This window comes from Prionailurus bengalensis, chromosome D2 (genome assembly GCF_016509475.1).
Source record: "Prionailurus bengalensis isolate Pbe53 chromosome D2, Fcat_Pben_1.1_paternal_pri, whole genome shotgun sequence".
In the NCBI taxonomy this organism is placed as follows: domain Eukaryota; kingdom Metazoa; phylum Chordata; class Mammalia; order Carnivora; family Felidae; genus Prionailurus; species Prionailurus bengalensis.
The window spans coordinates 28,616,147-28,637,364 of NC_057351.1; the positions used below are offsets into that span (position 1 = coordinate 28,616,147).

The 21,218-nt window shown below is 41.5% G+C and overlaps 1 protein-coding gene and 1 non-coding gene across 2 annotated transcripts in view; both read right to left on the reverse strand.

The window, feature by feature from the left end:
- On the reverse strand, positions 1–109 carry LOC122493595. Its single transcript, XR_006299953.1, has one exon. It is a non-coding gene; the product is annotated as a U6 spliceosomal RNA (small nuclear RNA).
- Positions 110–20,098: 19,989 nt separating this feature from the next.
- Positions 20,099–21,218, reverse strand: part of DNAJC12 (DnaJ heat shock protein family (Hsp40) member C12) — a 42,021-nt gene continuing 40,901 nt past the window's right edge. The window contains exon 5 of the mRNA XM_043596453.1: positions 20,099–20,222. Within this exon, the coding sequence (XP_043452388.1) occupies positions 20,209–20,222 (14 nt within the window). The 3' untranslated portion in view covers positions 20,099–20,208. The remainder of the gene's footprint in view (positions 20,223–21,218) is intronic.

A 21,218-nucleotide genomic window follows, 5' to 3' on the forward strand; every position in this document is an offset into this window, starting at 1 on the left:
TCAGAGCCACTAGACTTCACGAATTTGCGTGCCATATCCTTGCACAGGGGCCATACTAATCTTCCCTGTGTCATTCCAAGTTTAGTGTATGTGCTGCTGAAGGGAGCACCAGAGCCACCAGGCTTCAAAACCAGGCTCCTTCCCTTTCTTGTTGTGTACCTTTGGGCAGCTCACTTCACTTCTCTGAGCCTTAGTTTCCTCATCTCCTAAGTGGTAATAATGATTACTTCTACTTCATGGCATGGTCAGCAATAACTGCCATTTTCTGAGTTCCAACCATAGGCCAGGCACTGTGATAAGTGCTTTACATCCATTGTCTCATTTAACCCTCAAAAGAGGCCATAGCTAGTTTACTGCTGAGGAACAGAGGATGAGATCTTATGATGTTACTTCCTTTCCTCTTCACCCAGAGCAGGTCCCTCCTAAAGGTGTCTAGGATCATCCTAAGGAAGACATTGGACAGGAATAAAGGAAGAATAAAGGAGGAATAATTCATGTTATTGGAGTGTAATTTTCTACGCCTTATTGTCTCTCTGAGCTGGATTCTCTCCCTGAACTGAACTGAACTGAGCAAGTTCCCTGGGAGCTGATGTACAAAGCTGCCCAGAGTTGGCACTGGCTGAGGACATACTTAGGACTTTATGAGGCCTTCTCCCAGAGGCTTGCTGCTACTTCGACAGTCTCTTTTATCTGGGATTTTTTTGGGGGGTAGGGGGGATGCTTTTTACAGTTCATTACTGGTTTTACAATTATAATTTCCAAGCCTGTGTGACATTCCTTCTTTCAATTCCAGTTCATCCCAATTTTTAATTAAATCACATTAATTTGCTTATTAATTTGCTTATTGAATAGGTAATATAGTCTCATGGTCCAAAATCATAATGACTCCCTCCTAACCCTGTCCTCCTGCCACCAACGTGCCCTTCCTGGACCACCGATTATCAGCTTCTATGCCTTCTTTATGCACATGCAAGAATATAGGTAGCTTTTATACAAATATTAGCACACTATACAAAATGTTCTGAACCTTCTTTTGTTATTTTAAAATATATCCTGGACATATTTCTGTATAAGAGCTTTCTCATTAAAAATGGCCTCTGTTAACTCAAATGCCCTCAGCAGTTTTGAGCTCACTGCTTCAGAATAAAAGGACCATAACTTATTTAACCAAATCCCTATTTATGATGATTAAAACTGTTTCCAATCTTTTGATTGAACCAAAAAAAAAACTTCAAAGAAAATCTTATATCCATGACATTTTCTAAAACAGGGATCTTAATCCCAGTCATCTGTTTTCATACAGAATTAGGAGAAAGTGGTCAGCCCTTTGTGCAGACAACAGGAATTGGGCACAAAAAATCACGGTGGTCAAACTGTTCTAAAAACATAGTCTAACCTCAATAAAGCTGAAAAAGATAATAAATAAAAGCATAGCATAAACAAATGCCCTAGAAAGAAAAAGGAAGCTCTCCTCTCTGCTAATCTATTCCATGTCCAGGGAAAGGGAAGGGCCAAAAGTGAAAGTATTAATTTACCTTTTATTATCTCAGATGAGTTAGCTCTTGGAAACTACCTCTTTTCTTTCTCCTTTTGTTTCCTCTCTCTATCCTTATCTTCATATTCTACCAGAAACTACTAACCTTCCTCAAATTTTTATTAGCAACTCAAGATGCTTCAGTAATAATTCCTGTGACCCGTAGGCAGATGCTAACTCAGATGCTATTTGGGTGTAGGACTCACAGCCTATGGCTCATAAAAAGGACAGGAAAGACTGTATAATGAAGAATGCAGGTCTGGAACCTTCCCTACAGAATGATAAAGGTTATTTATAAGGCAAGAGAGTGATGGGAGGTCCATGAGACCCACTCTTGGTTACTGCTTCTCCTTGCAGAAACTTTCAGGGGTGAAATGTATGAATTCAATTTTTTAAGGGTGGCACAGTCCCAACTCCTTTGCAAGATTGACATGAGGGTGAATTCTCATTAGAAATGAATTTATTTCTAAAACGCAGGCAAAAAGGCTCACAGACACTCTTGCCTATTGCTTTTCTTGTTCTTTTTGCCATGAAAATTAGCCAATATATCGTTCAGATCTACTTGTGACAATTTGATTTTCCTTTACATTCATCCAGGCTTGAAAAATGACCACTGCTCAGGCAGATTGATGCTTCCTGAGCCACTCATTTCTATCATATATTAATATATCAATACCACCTTCCAGTAGTATGTCTTTCTGAATTATTCTTTGTTTTCCTTCCAATGCTCTTTAAGCTTCACTTAAAACAAAAACAAAAACCCTGTAACCATTTTTCTCAAGATTGCCTCTATAAAACATCCAGAGAGCCTCTGGCTAGGCTGTATCTTCATATTTCAATTTTTTAGTTGCTCTTTTTTATTATCTATTATTGTTACTATAGTATTTGGGAATTTCTCACTGGGGGGAATTTTTGGCCATTGGAAAAACTGAAATTTTCATCTTTCCTGCTAAAACCCACTGCACAGCTGTAGCATTTCCCAGTTACAACTATCCTGCAATGTCACAGATTCAGGTGAGTGCTGTCCATTTTTTTTAAGTGATAAAAGTATCTAGGCACCTGAGTGGCTCTGTCACTTAAGAATCTGACTCTTGATTTTACCTCAGGTCATAATCTCACTATTCTGCGGGTTTGAGCCCTGCATCCGGCTCAGGGCTGACCATGCAGAGCCTGCTTGGAGTGCTCTTTCCCTCCCCTTCTCTCTGCCCGCCCCACAGCCCCCCCACCCCACCCCACCCCCCGTCTCTGTCTCTGTCTCTCTGTCTCTCTGTCTCTCTCAGTAAATAAATAAACTTTTTAAAAAATGATAAAAGTATCAAAACACTTGTATATGTTTTAAAATGTAGGCCTTATTATTTTTCAGGTATGGGGAGGCCAGCAAATCAGAAGATCGCCACTGAAAAGAAAGTCAGTTACTCAGAGTTCCCAAGAGGACCAGATGAGCACTGGGTCTGTCCAGAGGCACTGCGAGCAAGGGGGAAATGTGGGCCAGAATCTTTATTTTGGTTCCTGCAGAAAGAAGCAGGGGAGGCAGGGTAAGTAGGTTTCAGATTGGCTAGTATGAATGATTTCAGCAGGCTCTGAAGCCCAGGGACTGTCCCTTGGTGATAAGGGCAGGGGAATCGTGGCCTTGAGTGGCCTTAAGTGTAAGAGCTTGAGAAAGGAAGTGGTGGGATGTGGACTCAGGCTTGGTGTGTTTGCATACAAAAGGCACAAGAGCAGGTGAGTTGCTTCCTGTCTCTGGGAATTGGCTAGCTATGAGAGGGGCAGCCTCTCCAGGTTTAATAAGGTCTTATAGGTCAAAGCATCAGAAATACAGAAAATAAAAGGCATGATTAATATAGTATCAATCAGTATCTCAGCAGGAAACAGAAGGCACACTCAATTTAGGACAATTCGACAATTTTTTTTTTCTATACGGGGGTAACAAACAACTTAAAAAGCTATGGAGAGGGTGTAGAGAAACCGCAAGAGACAGAATAGCTGTCACCATTTCCTGAGAGGGGAGGGAGTGGCACCGGTGCACAGAACAAAGTTCTGAAGAGGGCTGCCCCAAAAAGCAGTGTCCCTTTAGGGGACACAAGTGGTGCCAGGTAATCCTGCAAGCGGGTAGCTGCACCTCTTCATTCTCCCTCCCTCTGCTCCCGGGCGGGGCCTCCCCATTGGCCAAATGCAAATGGTCAGCCTCTGCAGCTGAGGACAGGAGAGAGTGGGTCTGAGGGACAAGAGGAGATGGCCAGGACTCTGCCTTACGTAAAACGTGGGAAATAACACTGTGGAGATGCAGAGGCAAAGAAACAACCAGATCTGGAGTCTTGTTGCACCATCACAACTAGCAAACGCCTCTTGGGTGGATCTTTCCCGTACTGCTAAGCTCAAAGCTGCCATCTTGTGGCCATCTGAGGAATAGTTGATTCCACCTTCTAGGTTTGAAGAAAAGTTTTTTCCGGGCCATACAAATATGCTGCTGGGAGAAAACAGTCTCATATTTCATTGTCATATCTTCCATCAATTTTTGGTCTGGATATAACCTACTTTGAATAATTTTGAAAGTAGAATAGAAAAAATTCTACACAAGGGGCACCTGGGTGGTTGAGTTGGTTAAGCGTCCGACCTCAGCTCAGGTCATGGTTTATAGGTTCGAGCCCCTTCTTGGGCTCTGCGCTGACAGCTCAGAGCCTAGAGCCTGCTTCAGATTCTGTGTCTCCTTTTCTCTCTGCCCCTCCCCTGTTCACACTCTGTGTGTCTCTTTCTCTCAAAAATAAATAAACATTAAAAAAAAATTTTAAGAACAAATTCTACACAAAGAAGCATCGAAGTTTAGAATAGAAATGATCTTAGAAACCACCTTATAAAGAAATAGCCAGGCAGTTTGTGAGACTAGTCCACCAAAATGCCAAAGTCTTAATGTATCCCTCTGTTAAAATCACTATATATCAGATTATAGTTTTCACATAACTTTGTATCATGAAATTCTCCTTGTTCCTGAAATGGCATCACTCCTAAGGAAAATCTCATTCCATGCTCACTGCAGAAACCAACCTGCATGTGTTTGAAGTGCTTTCAGGATCATTTTTCTTCAGGGCTTCAATTGTACATGCATATCTGCACTTCTGATGTCTTCCCTTGAGCAAAGAAAAATCCTTCTTCCAAGTCCTTGTTAAACACCGATAGTACTCTGTCACTTTCTTGTTTCCTCTCTGAAGCCAATTGTAAGGCTTAACTCTCATCACTAAAAAGCACAAAACTTTTGACACACTCAGAAAAATCTACCCCAGGCAAGCACTTTAGTTATCCTCAGCACAGTTTTGGACATTGTACCAAATGCATAACTAATGTCAGGCACAGTGAAGTGGAGCCTCTGGAAGGGGAGATAGGGTGAGGGAGGCTTTCAGATGCTGATCTCCAAATAGAATATGGAAGAGAGGTACCTGACAGAGTCCAGAGAAGAGTTAGAACAGTTACATGTAGACAAATGGCTTCTTCTGTAGCTCTCTGAAAGAGAAATTCTACCATACATTTGTATAGATTTACCATAAATACAGCATTATTGTGACAGGCTACTTCTGTTGAGCATCTACTAAGAGTCAGGGACTCAGTGAGAGGATCCAGTGGTGAACAAGATGGTCCTGGTCTCAAGGAGCTCACAATCCTCCTGTGGCAGTGATAAATGGTAACCACTGACAAATGGTATAATGCATGCTACAGTAGGAGCAGACTGGCTCAAATGCTGAAGGAGCACCTGAGCAAGCGTAAGGTGAACAAGGAAGGCTTCCTGGTATAACCCAACCCCCTTACTTTACTGAGGAGAAAATAAGTCTTTTGCATTTAACAGCTTGCCCAGCATCTCCAAGTTAGAAAATGGTACAGCCAAGAGCAAAAAGCAGGTCTTAGTGACCTGAAGAAGGTGCTAAGCAGCCCCTCCCCAGAGGAGCATGGCTTATTTGGGGCATGCAAGGGGTCTGGGGAAGCTGCATATATTTGTGAGTTGGTTTATGCATTTATCTAGTTTTCTGAAAATCTCTCCTTCCTTCCTTCCTTCCACCTCAGCCTCTCATTTTAGATTTTAGTTCTAAGTCACTCTCCTTATTCAAAGTACCAGAGCATAATGCCCAAGGTGGACACATAGTGAAGGTGTTTATATTATGATGTGATAGAAGAGGAAGCAGAGGGGGAAAAAGATTTTAAGAGAGGGAAGTAGTTGATAATTATTATTATTATTATTTATTATGGAGTATCCTAGGACTGCTGTGACAAAGAACCACAAACTGGGTGACTTGACCCAACAAAAATTTATTCTCCCACAGTTATGGAGGCTAGAAATCAAGGTGTAGGCAGGGTCATACTCCCTCTGAAGGGTAAAAGGGAGAATTCTTCCTTGCCTCTTCCTAGTCTCTGGTGATGGCCATCTGCCCTTGGCATTCCCTGGCTTACACTTGTATCACTCCAGTCTCTGCCTCTGCCAGGCATTCCCCCTATGTGTCTCTGTTCAAACCCTCTCTGTTTCTCCCCATCTTTAGGAGATGTAATTGACATGTAATATTGCAGAAGTTTAAGGTGTACAATGTGTTGATATGATATACCTATATGTTGCAAAATGATTACCACCATGGTGTTAGCTAACACCTCCATCATCTCACATAATTGCCATTTCTTTTTTTGTGGTGAGAACCTTTAAGATCTAACTCTTAACAACTGTCAGGTATACAGTACTGTATTATTAACTATAATTACCGCCTGTATGTTAGATCCCCAAAACTTATTTGTCTTACAACTGGAAGTTTGTACCTTTTGACCATACCATTTCCCCCGGCCCCACCCCCAGCCCCTGGTAAACAATATTCTACATTTTTTGGATTCCACATATTAATGATATTACGCAGTATTTGTCTTTCTTTGTCTGACTTATTTCACTTGGTATTATGCTCTCAAGTTTCATCCATGTTGTTGCAGATGGCAGGATTTCCTTCACTTTTATGGCTGAATAATATTCCTGTGTGTGTATGTGTGTGTCTATCACAACTTCTTTATCCATTCATCTGTTTACAGACACTTAGGTTATTTCTGTATCTTGGCTATTGTGATTAATGCTGCAATAAACATGGGAGTGCAGATATCTCTTTGAGATCCTGTTTCCATTTCCTTTGGATATACACCCAGAAGTGGATTGCTGGATCATATAGTAGTTTTATAATTTTTTTTCAGGAACTCCTGTACTGTTTTCCCCAGTGGCTCTACCAATTACGTTCCCACCAACAATGCATAAAAGTTCCCTTTTATCTGTATCCTCACCAACACTTGTTATTGTTACTGTCTTTTTAATGATAGATGTTCTAACAGGTGTGAGGTACTATCTCATTGTGGCTTTAATTTTCATTAATGGTTCCCATTAATTTCCCTAATGGTTACTGATGTTGAGCACGTTTTCTTGTTACCTGTTGGCCATTTGTATGTCTTATTTGGAAAACTGCCTATTCAGTTCTTCCGCCCATTTTTAATAGGATTATTTAATTTCTTGTTACTGAGTTATATGGGTTCTTTATATATTTTGAATATGAACTCATTCAAATATTTTCTCCCATTCTATAGGTTATGTTTTCATTTTATTGATTCTTTTGCTGAGCAGCTTTTTAGTTTGGAATAGTCCCACTTATTATTTTTGGTTTTGTTGCTTGTGTTTGGTGTCATATCCAAAAAATCATTGCTAAGATCAATGTTAAGGAGTTTTTTTCCTATGTTTTCTTTTAGGAATTTCATAGTTTAAGGTCTTATGTTTAAATCTTTGATCTATTTTGAGGTAATTTTTATGAGTGATGTAAGATAGGAATCCTATTTCATTCTTTCACATGTGGTCATCCAGTTTTCCCAACACCATTTATTAAAGAAACAATCCTTTCATCATTGAGTATTTGTGGCTTTCTTGTCAAATATTAGTTGACCATTTAAGTTTCCCCCTTCTTATAAAGAGACATCAGTCATATGGGATTAAGACAAACCCTAATGGTTTCATTTTAGCTTGATTTCATCCGAAAAGTCCCTATTTTCCAAATAAGGTCACATTCAGAGGTTCTCGGAGTTAGGACTTTAACATATATACATATATTTTTTAATGTTTATTTCTTTTTAAGAGTGGGGAGGGGGGGCGCCTGGGTGGCGCAGTCGGTTAAGTGTCCCACTTCAGCCAGGTGACGATCTCGCGGTCCGGGAGTTCGAGCCCCGCATCAGGCTCTGGACTGATGGCTCAGAGCCTGGAGCCTGTTTCTGATTCTGTGTCTCCCTCTCTCTCTGCCCCTCCCCCGTTCATGCTCTGTCTCTCTCTGTCCCAAAAATAAATAAACGTTGAAAAAAAATTAAAAAAAAAAAGAGTGGGGAGGGGCAGAGAGAGAGGACAGAAGATCTGAAGCAGGCTCCATGCTGACAGCAGAGAGCCTGATGTGAAGCTCAAACTCATGAACCGTGAGATCATGACCTGAGCCAAAGTCGGACACTTAACCAACTGAGCCACCCAGGCACCCCTTGTAACATATCTTTTTTTTTTAAGTTTATTTATTATTGAGAGACAGGGAGACATACAGCGTGAGCAGGGGAGGGGTAGAGAGAGGGGAGACACAGAATCTGAAGTGGGTTCCAGGCTCTGAGCTGTCAGCACAAAGCCAGACGTGGGGGGCTCGAACTCACAAACTGCGAGATCATGACCTGAGCTGAAGTCGGTCGCCTAACCAACTGAGCCACCCAGGCGCCCCTATAACATATCTTTTTGAAGGACTCAAATCAACCAATAACATGGAATATTTCAAACATAATACACATGAAAACATAAGCAGAAATAGTTTAGTATAATGAACCCTATGTACCTGGGTTCAACAGTTATAAATGCACAGCCAATCTTGTTTTCTCTCTACCTCGCCTCATCCCTTCCCTCCTCTCCTATATTACTTTCAAGCAAATCTCAAACTTCTTATCATTTCATCCATAAACTACTGATGCATCTCTAAAGAGAAGGACTTCTTTTAACATGACCACAATATCATTATCAAAATCATTATCAAATTTCGATCATCTCATGAATCGTGTCAGTTTTTTTTTAACACTAAGTCTGAATTGGGGTCCAAATAAAGTTGTCAGAGTATTGACATTTAAACTACCTTCCTAGGAGGTGGTTTAACAATCTCAGCATCTTTATTCTCCCTCTGGTTGGTTGAGCACTGGATGATTTTGAATATATAAAGGGAACTCTGAATTTTAAGTGGATGGAGGGAGATCTGGGGTGGGGGAAGAGGGAACACAAAAGACAGCAAGGGATGGGGGAGATACAAGAGGAAGATTTAGATCCCTGGACACAAAGCTGTCATAAGAGGAACCTGGGGGTAGGGTGAAGTGGCCCAAATAGTGGTGGAAAGTGGCTACCAGACAGACTATAAGAATAAGGAAGTCTGATAAATAATTTTTTATACCTTATACATCAACTACCCAGAGGTTTTCTCTTTCCAAACATAGCAAGCACTGTCAAGTATCCAAGCTGTTCCTCCCACTAAAAATACCCTCTCCCACTCCTATGCCAGCTTTTCAGCCGGGAGAACTCCCACACATCCTTCAAAACCCAGCTTAAATGTCCATACATGTGTGAAGAACTCTCTGACCTCTACCCACTCAAAGCTGATTTACTCCTTTATTTACCACTTCATAGGGCTTTGGACATGCCTCTACTACAGCACCCCACAAATCATGCTCTCATTACCTGATCCCATGTCTGAGTCTCCCAATAAACTAGGTTCTCTGGGGTAGAGGGGCAATGTTGGTTCGTCTTTGTATCCTCAGTCTCCAGCACAGTGCCAGTACACAGAGAGCATTCAACAAATGCTTACTGAATGAAAGAAGAATTAGAGGATGAGGAAGAAGAAAAAAAGGGAAGGGAAAGCAAAGATAAAATCAAAGGAAGAGACGAAATAAGAAATAGAGACAAGAAAGGAGGATATACATAAGGCAAACAATTGATCCTGGCAAGGCAGAACCACACAGCTTGATTTTCAGGCCACAACACCAAGGTCAACTCAGGGTTCAGTAATGTTTCATGAGCCAGCACAGCATTTTTAAAAATTTTTATTTAGTAATCAAGATTTATGAATCACATTAAAATCAGATTTCTAGTTTCTTAAACAAAAATGAAACTGTCTAGTTTACATAAAACTACCTCTTCCATGGTAACCACTTCTGGCTCTGCACATGCTTTCCCAGTTCACCCAGTCCCCAGTACTCCCTACTGAAGACCCAGCATAGAGGTTGAGTATCACTGGCCACTTACCACTGTGCCTGTGCTCTTCGTTCTCTTATAATTGACCTACTTCATTCATTTACTTCACCTGCCTGGCTCTTTCGACATTAATTTGTCACTCTTGCCCCAGAGAGTTTGTTCCATCTAGATGCTCTGTGACTACAAAATAACATTATAGTAATAATTATTCTAGAGCTTCATTGTCCAATAGAACTTTCTGAGATAGAAATGTTCTATAATCTATACTGCCCAATACAGTAACCGCTAGCCACATGGGGCACTTGAGCACTTGAAATACGGCCAGTGTTACTGATGAACTGCATTTCTGATATAGTTTCCTTTGAATGAATTTAATTTTAATTTTAATAGCCACAATGGAAAAAAGACAGTCTCTTCAAGAAACGGTGTTGGAAAAAGTGGACAGCAGCATGCAGAAGAATGAAACTAGACCACTTTCTTACACCATCTGAAATAAATTCCAAAATGAATGAAAGACCTAAATATGAGACAGGAAATCATAAAAAACCTAGAGGAGAACACAGGCAGCAACCTCTTTGACCTCAGCTGGAGCAACTTCTTACTAGACATTGACAGAGGCAAGGGAAACAAAAATAAACTGTTGGGACCTCATCAAGATAAAAGCTTCTGTGCAGTGAAGAAAACAATCAACAAAACTAAAAAGCAACCTATGGAATGGGAGAAGATATTTGCAAATGACTATCTGATAAACAGTATCCAAAATCTATAAAGAACTTATCAAACTCATGGGGCGCCTGGGTGGCGCAGTCGGTTAAGCGTCCGACTTCAGCCAGGTCACGATCTCACGGTCCGTGAGTTCGAGCCCCACGTCAGGCTCTGGGCTGATGGCTCAGAGCCTGGAGCCTGTTTCCCATTCTGTGTCTCCCTCTCTCTCTGCCCCTCCCCCATTCATGCTCTGTCTCTCTCTGTCCCAAAAATAAATAAACGTTGAAAAAAAAAATTAAAAAAAAAAAAAGAACTTATCAAACTCAACACCCAAAAAACAAATAATCCAGTTAAGAAATGGGAAGACATGAGTAGACATTTTTCCAAAGAAGATATCCAGATGGCTAATAGACACATGAAAAGATGCCCAACATCACTCATCATCGGGTAAATACAAGTCAAAACCACAATGAGATACCACCTCACACCTGTCAGAATGACTAATATTAACAACACAAGAAACAACAGATGTTGGTGACGGGGTAGAGAAAGGGGAACCCTCTTACACTGTTGGTGGGAATGAAAAATGGTACAGCCACTCTGGAAAACAGTATGGAGGTTTCTCACAAAGTTAAAAATAGAACTACCCTACGACTCAGCAATTGCGCTACTAGGGATTTACCCAAAGGATACAAAAATACAGATTCAATTTTTATAGTATCATTATCAACAATAGCCAAACTATGGAAAGAGCCGAGTGTCCACTGACTGATGATGAATGGATAAAGAAGAGGTGATATAGGTAGGTAGGTAGATAGGTAGGTAGATAGATATAATGGAATATTATTCAGCCATCAAAAACTAAGAGAGAACAAACTAAGGGTTGATAGAGGGAGGGAGGTAGGTTGGTGGTGGGCTAGATGGGTGATGGGTATTAAGAAAGGTACTTGTTATGATGAGCAATGAGTGTTATATGTAAGTGAGAATCATGGAATTCTCCTGAAATTCATATTGTACTATATGTTAGCTAACTAGAATTTAAAGAAAAATTTAAAAAGGGTTGCCTGGGTGGCTCAGTCAGTTAAGCATCTGACTCCTGATTTCAGCTCAGGCAATGATGTCACAATTGGTGAGATCAAGCCCTGCCCCGGGCTCTGTGCTGACTGGGTGCAGCCTGCTTGGGATTCTCTCTCTCCCTCTATCTCTGCCCCTACCCTGCTCATGCTTCCTCTCTCTCTCTCAAGATAAATAAATAAACTTTTTTTTAATTTTTAAAGAGAAAAAGAAATGGTGTTGCTCAAACTTTAGCATGCATAAGGATTCTGTGGAGTTTCCTGAGATGTAAACAGGTTCTTGTGCCTTATCTGTCATAGATTCTGGTTCAGTAGATCTAGGGTGGATCCAATAATTTGCTTTTGTACCAAGCTCCTGAGTGATGCTGGAGCACCATTCTAGAGAATGGGAAGGTATTGGAAAAAAATAGCTTTAGTCACTCTGATTTTCTGTCCCGATTGCTACTACTAATTGTTAAATATTTGTGTCCTACATCAAGGTAGTTACCATCCCATTTTGATGAGGAAACTGAGGACACAGAGAGGTTAATTAACTTACCCAAGATTGCACAGATGGTTAAGTGCTATCTCCAGAGCCACCTTAACCACATATTTTCACAAAGGATGATGTCACCCATGGATATCAGCCAGTTAGTGGCCTTGCCTTGATGCATAGACTCCCTGATTCCTTGAATGTGGACCAGAAGAAAAGAGTTAAAACTAGAACAGTCTGGTTTGGGTTCACAATTTTCCTGGGTTCGTTTCATTTCCTGGTAAAATGAGGTTTACATCTCCTCATTTTACAAGGGAGGAACTAGGCTCAAAGAAATAAAAGTAAAGGACAGGCCTAAGGTCATATAGCCAATCATTTCTCTTTAAGTAGTATCTGGTGAACAACCCACACATCAGCTTTTTTGTTTTTCATATCGTCTTTCATTTCTAAAATTTTTGGTGGAACATTTTTATTGTTCAAACACTGATGGAATTTCTAAAACTGAGCATTTTTAGCTAGCTACTACTGGTGGAGATACATCACCCTCCCCCCTACACTTCCCCCTCCCAATGGAATCTCTTGACCTCATCTGCTGAGGTGATCCTTTTTCCACAGATGGGGGAAGAAAGGCATTTGGATGAGGCCAAGAGGAGGGGGGAGAAGGACTGTTGAGAGAGCTAGTTCTGTGCTTCATGTTAGACAGGCGAGTCAAGATACGTGACAGCTTGGTTAGGGAGCTAGTCCCAGCTGCTGAAAATCTGATCAAAGCTAAGAGGAGGCCTTTCTTCCTGCCAGCCGGTACTCTCAGCCTGGTGGCAGCAGGGTGGCCTAGTGGGTGGAGGTGAAGACAAGAGAGAGCCTGTTGGAGGCAGAGCAATGGCTGAAACTCACAGGCCTGTTTGGAAGCCCAAATAGAGTGCCCACGGGGTTTGGGGGAGCCCCAGAAATAACTGGTGGCATAGGAGGGAAAGCTATGCTGTGCTATATATGGGTAGAGCCATCAAGACATTAACCAAGTCACCTATAACCTGTATTTGTTTAAAATACCATGGCCGGGCGCCTGGGGGCTCACTCAGTTAAGCATCCAACTTCGGCTCAGGTCATGACCTCCTGGTCCATGAGTTCAAGTCCCTTCAAGCCCCCAATCAGGCTCTGTGTGGACAGCTCAGAACCTGGAGACTGCTTTGGATTCTGTGTCTCTGTCGCCCTCAAGGATGAATAAACATTAAAAACAAATAAAAATAAACAACTGTGGCCCTCAACCTTAGCCGCACGTTAAAATTACCTGGAGTTATCAAATCCCAATGCCAAATGCATACCCAGAGCAATTAAATCGCTGGGCTGGGACCCAGGTATTAGGGTTTCATGTTCCCCAGGTGACTTCCAGATTGAAAAACAATGATTTCAGCAAAAAACACAATAATGTTTTCCATTCTATTGTGGTTTTTATCTTTATTTATTTTTTACTTTTTTTAAGCTTATTTATTTATTTTGAGAGAGAGAGAAACAGAGAACACACGCAGGGGAGGAGCAGAGAGAGAGGGAGAGAGAGAGAATCCCAAGCAGGCCTGGCACTGTCAGCAGGGAGCCCAACGCAGGGCTTGATTTCACCAACCGCAAGATCATCAACTGAGCTGAAATCAAGAGTCAGGTGCTTAACTGACTGAGCCACCTAGGCACCCCAATAGTGTGGTTTTTAGAATGTAGCAAAAGCTACAATTTCCTCAGGAAAATGAAGTTAGTTGTGAGGTTCAAACAAGAAACATGAGAAGAGGCTTAGAAACTGTGAAAGGTACTAATCACCATTAGTAGTAGTAGTAGTATCATTATTAGACCCTGTTTTAGAGCCTCCCCTAGTGGTAATGAGCTGGGAAGTGTTTAATATATTAAATATAACTATATGCTCAACCGACTGAGCCACCCAGGCGCCCATAAATATAACTATATGCAATATACTTTACTCGGAAGACAAATCAGCATTGTCTTCAATAGTATCAAGAATGGGATCAAATTTGGGGCGCCTGGGTGGCTCAGTCGGTTAGGCGTCCGACTTCAGCTCAGGTCATGATCTCACAGTCTGTGAGTTCAGGCCCCATGTGACACTCAGAGCCTGGAGCCTGCTTCCGATTCTGTGTCTCCCTCTCTCTCTGCCTCTCCCCTACTCGCACTCTCTCTCTCTCTCTCTCTCAAAAATAAACATTTTTTTTTTAATTAAAAAAAAAGGAATGGCATCAAATTCAACTGAATGTAAAAAGACAGTTGAGGTGTATGGAGCTGGTATTTGTAGATATACCTACTTAATTGTAATCTCTCCCTTTCTATCCCTGCCCTTTTACTTAAAAGAACAGTAAAAAAGAAGGGGGGGCAGGTCGTCTGGATGGAAAGAAAGATGGAGAAGACACATCCTCTTTCTCTGCATTTACTGTCCTCACTAGTCCTTGACTTCTAACCTACATGCTCCTTGTCAGTCCCACACTGTCCTGGTCCCACTGGAGGCCCTAAACAGGCCAATTCTGGAGCTGGTCCTGGGCAGAGATACTATGTTCTCTAAGGGGAGATTCTAATTTCCAGCCACGGGTAGAAGAAACTGGACCAGAGCACTCAACTGACTTTCCCTAAATCCCACAGGTTAGAACAAGAGAAAGATCTAGTTCTCCATAAACCTAACCTAGATTCCACTATGGAAACATTCATGCTGGGCAGCTAATCAATACAAGAAATTGTCAAAGCAAAAACACTGGAAGAAATGATAGAGCTCGGATGGGAGGAGAAAGGATGAGAATGAGCTGCCTGATACAAAATATTCTCCTTCAAGGAGGGTAGATGACACAGAACACTGAGAAGTAATAATACTGAAGACACAGCCACACTGATGCATATCACAGAACCTGAAATTGAAGAGAACTGAAGCCTTTCATTGTGAGACATTTCATCATTTTCTAAGTAATTGCATCAGTTTTATAATTTCTTCCATCACTGACTCCCCAGCGGTCCTGGCATCTCCTCATCTGTGATGTGGAGGTGGTGGGTAATGGTGTTTGCCTCCAGGAAATTAAAGACCCCTCTCAATAACTGCATTAGTCATTGACACTTGCTGCTGTGATTGATCCTGTATCCACCATCAGATCCGGGTGCAGAAAGGATATGAAAATTCATAAGCAGGAAAACAATGTTATCTACTTTCCCTTATCCAGCTCTCTCTTTACAAGAAATATCTGCAAGTCTTTTTTCCATTTATAATTTGCTCATCAAGGGGCATATTTTTGACAGGCGGGGATATATCCATTTGGGACTGGAAACTTTGGGATCACAGGAAATTGTGAATTCCGCCTAGGTTTTCCAGAGTTGCTCTGTTGAGTTGCCTGTTGCTCTGCTGTTTAAAAGAGCAAAAATATTTCAGAATTATATTTCCAACATTTCAGGACATCCAGAAGGCAGGAAGCTGTTACACTGAGAAAAGCACTCTGTTCTCCTCCTGTCTCTGTGAGAAGTTACTGCAAGAAAAATATACTCTGATTTTATTATTGCTTATATATTGGTCACCCCCTGACATCAGGGATTTGGGGAAGTGATGGGTATATTGTTTCATAAGCACAGTGCTTCAAACTGAACCACTCAACAAATGTGGCCTAGATTTAAAGAAACAAAACAGGGGCACCTGGGTGGCTCAGTTGATTAAGCATCCAACTTTGGCTCAGGTCATGATCTCACCATTCCTAAGTTTGAGCCCCGTGTCAGGCTCTGTGCTGAGAGCTCAGAGCCTGGAGCCTGTTTCAGATTCTCTCTCTCTCTCTCTCTCTCTCTCTCTCTCTCTCTCTCTTTCTGCCCCTCCCCCACTCTTGCCCATGCACACTCTCTCTCTCAAAAATAAACATCAAAAAAATTTTTAATAAATAAATAAAATAAAAAATAAAAACAGAACAAAACAAAACTGTAGGCAACAATACCAATGAACAAACTGTTTTCTGGGTTTTCTAATCCATTGGCCCTAAAATCTTTGAAACTTGCTAAATTGCTTCATTTCTTTGTTTAAGAACATTGTAATGCAATTCAAAATTACATACATACTCCTTGATCCATTCCAGTGCTAGCTTTTCATCCTATGGGTGTACTTCACATGCAAGAAATACTGTGCACCAGCAAAGGAAACAACCAACAAAACTAAAAGGCAACCAACGGAATGGGAAAAGATATTCGCAAATGACATATCGGACAAAGGGCTAGTATCCAAAATCTATAAAGAGCTCACCAAACTCCACACCCGAAAAACAAATAACCCAGTGAAGAAATGGGCAGAAAACATGAATAGACACTTCTCTAAAGAAGACATCCGGATGGCTAACAGGCACATGAAAAGATGTTCAGCGTCGCTCCTTATCAGGGAAATACAAATCAAAACCACACTCAGGTATCACCTCACGCCAGTCAGAGTGGCCAAAATGAACAAATCAGGAGACTATAGATGCTGGAGAGGATGTGGAGAAACGGGAACCCTCTTGCACTGTTGGTGGGAATGCAAATTGGTGCAGCCGCTCTGGAAAGCAGTGTGGAGGTTCCTCAAAAAATTAAAAATAGACCTACCCTATGACCCAGCAATAGCACTGCTAGGAATTTATCCAAGGGATACAGGAGTACTGATGCATAGGGCCACTTGTACCCCAATGTTCATAGCAGCACTCTCAACAATAGCCAAATGATGGAAAGAGCCTAAATGTCCATCAACTGATGAATGGATAAAGAAATTGTGGTTTATATACACAATGGAATATTACGTGGCAATGAGAAAAAATGAAATATGGCCTTTTGTAGCAACGTGGATGGAACTGGAGAGTGTGATGCTAAGTGAAATAAGCCATACAGAGAAAGACAGATACCATATGGTTTCACTCTTATGTGGATCCTGAGAAACTTAACAGGAACCCATGGGGGAGGGGAAGGAAAAAAAAAAAAAAGAGGTTAGAATGGGAGAGAGCCAAAGCATAAGAGACTGTTAAAAACTGAGAACAAACTGAGGGTTGATGGGGGGTGGGAGGAAGGAGAGGGTGGGTGATGGGTATTGAGGAGGGCACCTTTTGGGATGAGCACTGGGTGTTGTATGGAAACCAATTTGTCAATAAATTTCATAAAAAAAAAGAAATACTGTGCACAAAGCTATTCATTACAGTGTTATTTGTGATTGAAAAAAAATGTAAATAACCTTGAAAAGCATCAATCAAGTAGGGGACAAGTTAAATAAACTGTGTGGTTCATCCACACCGTGGAATATTATAAAGCACACAAAAAGCAGGGCACCTGGCTGGCTCGGTGGAGCATACAACTCTTGATTTCAGGATTGTAAGTTCAAGCCCCATGTTGGGTATAAAGATTACCTAAAAAAATAAAATCTTAAAAAAAGAAAGCACATAAAAAGAATAAGCCCTAACATACTAAAATGGAAAAATCTCCAAGATATATCAACTGAATAAATGGAAGTTATGCAGCACTGTAAATAGTAAGCTACCATTTATGTAAAGAAGAGAAAGACATTCATGTGTAAACTCACAAGATAGCCAAAGAAAGATATGCAATAAATGATGCCTCTGAGATTAATAATGGGGGGAAGGGATTGAGGAGTGGGGGGTGGGGGGAAGGAGACCACAATTCTGTTATTGATTATCAAGTTTTAACACATGATAACAAGGCGCCTGGCTGGCTCAGTCAGTAGAGCATGCAACTCTTGACCTCAGGGTTGTGGAGTCAAGCCTCACATTGGGTGCAGAACTTTCTAAAAAAGAGAGAGAGAGAGAGAGAGATTTAACACATAACAATATAGTAGAAATAGTAACTAACACACATAGTGCTTACTATGTGCCAGGCATATTCTAAATACATTACATACTTTAAACTAATTTGACATATTCCTGTTAAACTATTTCACAAGACTATTAGCTACTTGAGAGCATAAATATGACTTAAGCATTTTTATATCCTACACAAGTGCTAGTACAATATCACATAATAATGTTCTGAAGAAATATGTGTCTCATTCATTCGTTCAATATCAAATGTGAGAGAAACAAACTATCTTCACCATTTAGAGCTGACCTAAGAGCTTACTAACTTTTATGTAAAATTATCTTTTCATAATCAATTTGCTACGTCATAAAGTTAAGCCGTAATCCAAAAATAAATGACTCTGAAAATGTGGTATTATACATACGTGCAACTGTGGTTATTCCAAACACCCTGGACAATTCAAACAAATTATTGAAGAATTTCCTTTTACTTTTCATTCAAAGAGAAAAACTATATTATCAAAACACAGTCCCCTCCCTTTTTAAACCTTTACTTCAGGAAAGTATTTAAGTGTTTAAGAATAGACAGTCTTCTGGAGGCACCTGGGTGGCTCAGTCAGTTAAGCATCCAACTTTGGCTCAGGTCATGATCTCATGGCTTGTGGCTTCGAGCCCCGCATTGGGCTGTATGCTGACAGCTCAGAGCCTGGTGCCTGCTTCAGATTCTGTGTCTTCCTCTCTCTCTGCCCCTTCCCCACTCACATTCTCTCTCTCTCTCTCTCTCTCTCTCTCCCTCTCTCTCTCTCTCTCTTAAAATTAAATAAACATTAAAAAAAAATTAATAAAAAAAAGAATAGGGGTGCCTGGGTGGCTCAGTCGGTTAAGCATCCGACTTCAGCTCAGGTCATGATCTCACTGTTTGTGAGTTTGAGCCCTGCATTGGACTCTGTGCTGACAGCTCAGAGCCTGGAGCCTTCTTCGGATTCTCCCTCTCTCTCTCTGCCCCTCCCCTGCTAGCACTCTGTCTCTCTCTGTCTCAAAAATAAACATTAAAAAAGTAATATAGGGGCGCCTGGGTGGCGCAGTCGGTTAAGCGTCCGACTTCAGCCAGGTCACGATCTCGCGGTCCGGGAGTTCGAGCCCCGCGTCGGGCTCTGGGCTGATGGCTCAGAGCCTGGAGCCTGTTTCTGATTCTGTGTCTCCCTCTCTCTCTGCCCCTCCCCCGTTCATGCTCTGTCTCTCTCTGTCCCAAAAATAAATAAACGTTGAAAAAAAAATTAAAAAAAAAAAGTAATATAAATAGATAGATAGATAGATAGATAAAAAGAATAGACAGTCTTCTGGGTGCCTGGGTGGCTCAGTCGGTTAAGCATCTGACTTTGGCTCAGGTCATGATCTCATAGTTTGAGTCTGAGTACTGCTTTGGGTGAGCCCTGCTTCCCTCTCTGCAATGCAATTCTCTCTCCTTCTCTCTCTGCCTCTTGCTCACTTGCTCCATCTCTCTCAAAGCAAAACAAAACAAACAAACAAATCATAAAAGAAGAAGAATAAAATGTCTCCTACTAAGTTATATGGGATCCAGTATATAAAGTGCTTATGTCAGGCCTGACCCATCATAAACCCACATTCAAATGGAGCTATTTCTCATTTCTTATTTGGAGGTTTCAGGAGATTATGGGAGAGAAAATAAGAGCTGGTCTCAATCTTGTCAACAACGGGGAAGTGCATCTGTACAAAAAATGAAGTGGACCATACGAATGGGAGTAGTTTTCCTCTTGACAAGTCACTAAAAGTTATCAATGCTGTAAATGGGCCTTTTTTCTGGTAGAAAAAAGAAAAAAAATTAAACCCTGATGTTTAGGTTCAAAACTTCTCTTATTCAATGTAGTTATTTATTTGAGTGCCCATGTGGGCCACACAGGCATTATGACAGGCAATTGTAGTCCAAAAGCTCATTTTATTAACTTTACATGCTCTATTTTTTGTCAATGGGATGTAAGTGGTGAGCTGCTAAGCTGCTAAGGCTGCTAAGCCAACCAGCACCCCTGGCCCAAGCTCTGCACTGTGGCCTGGTGCTCTCTGACCATTTCTTGACTCCTGCCAGACCCAGTTGTCCCCCAACCCGGCCTCCCCTGAAACCCCCAGCTCTGTGAAGAGTCTCATGCCCAGTCTGGCTAAGCTTGAGATTCATTCCTCCTCCTGCCAACACCCACACAATTAAAAGGTCCTTAATCTTTTAATGTTCTTTGAATAAACACTTTATTTTCCAATAAAATAAAAAATAAACCTTAAAAATATACTTTGTTGGGACTCCTCAGTCAGTTGGGAGTCCAACTCTTGATTTCCACTCAGGTCATGATCTCACTGTGTTGCAGGATCTTTGCCACAATACCCAGGATTCATTGTCTCACAGCTTCAAAGAATGAAGAGGTGGACACAAAATGAGCAGTAGGCAAAGGTTTATTAGAATATAAGATTAGAAAGGAAGAATAGTAGGAAAGCTCCCTTTACAGAAAGGGGACATTCAAAAGTAAATGCCCACAGACTACAGGCAAGGTCCTTGTTTTATAAGGTTCTGGTCAGCCCTCCCCATCCCTTCTCCCTTGTTCCTTCTACCCTTATTGGCTTGATACCTCTAGGTGCTGGGTTGCCCATTCCCGACTGGCTCCTTTCCATTGTATGAGGGGTGGTCTATGGCCATACTTAGGTCTTTTGTCAAATTCCTGAGGGGAAACCTGAGGGGGAGTAGGTGGGGTCTGTTACATTAAGAGGAACCTTACACCTGAGGGGGTTTGCTGTGGTCAGACACTCCCAGCATTGTTCCAAAATAGGTGTTTTTCCCTGCCCAGGAACCTCAGGCCCTAATCTTTCCCTCTGTGGCTACTGAATCCTATCTTCTGTATCAACAGTTTGTGGGATCAAATCCCGAGTTCGGGCTCCGCAGAGCCTGCTTGGGATGCTCTCTCCCTCTCTCTCTGCCCCTCCCTCATGTGGAATCTCTCTCCCTATTTTCTCTCTCTCTCTCATAATAAATAAACATTTTTTAAAACTACTTTTGTTTTGGGGCACCTGGGTGGCTCAGTCAGTTAGGCCTCCGACTTCGGCTCAGGTCATAATCTCACTGTTTGTGAGTTGGTGCCCTGCATTGGGCTCTGTGCCGACAGCTCAGAGCCTGGAGCCTGCTTCGGATTCTGTGTCTCCTTCTCCTTCTGCCCCACCCCTGCTTGTGCTCTGTCTCTGTCTCTCAAAAATAAATAAATGTAATAAAAAAAATTTTTTAATACTTCTGTTTTGTTTTGTTTTGTTTTGTTTGTTTGTTTGTTTTTGTTTTGACAGAGAGAGCATGCACAAGCAGGAGAAGGGCAGAGGGAGAGGGAGAGAGAGAATCAAGCAGGATCCATGCCCGGCA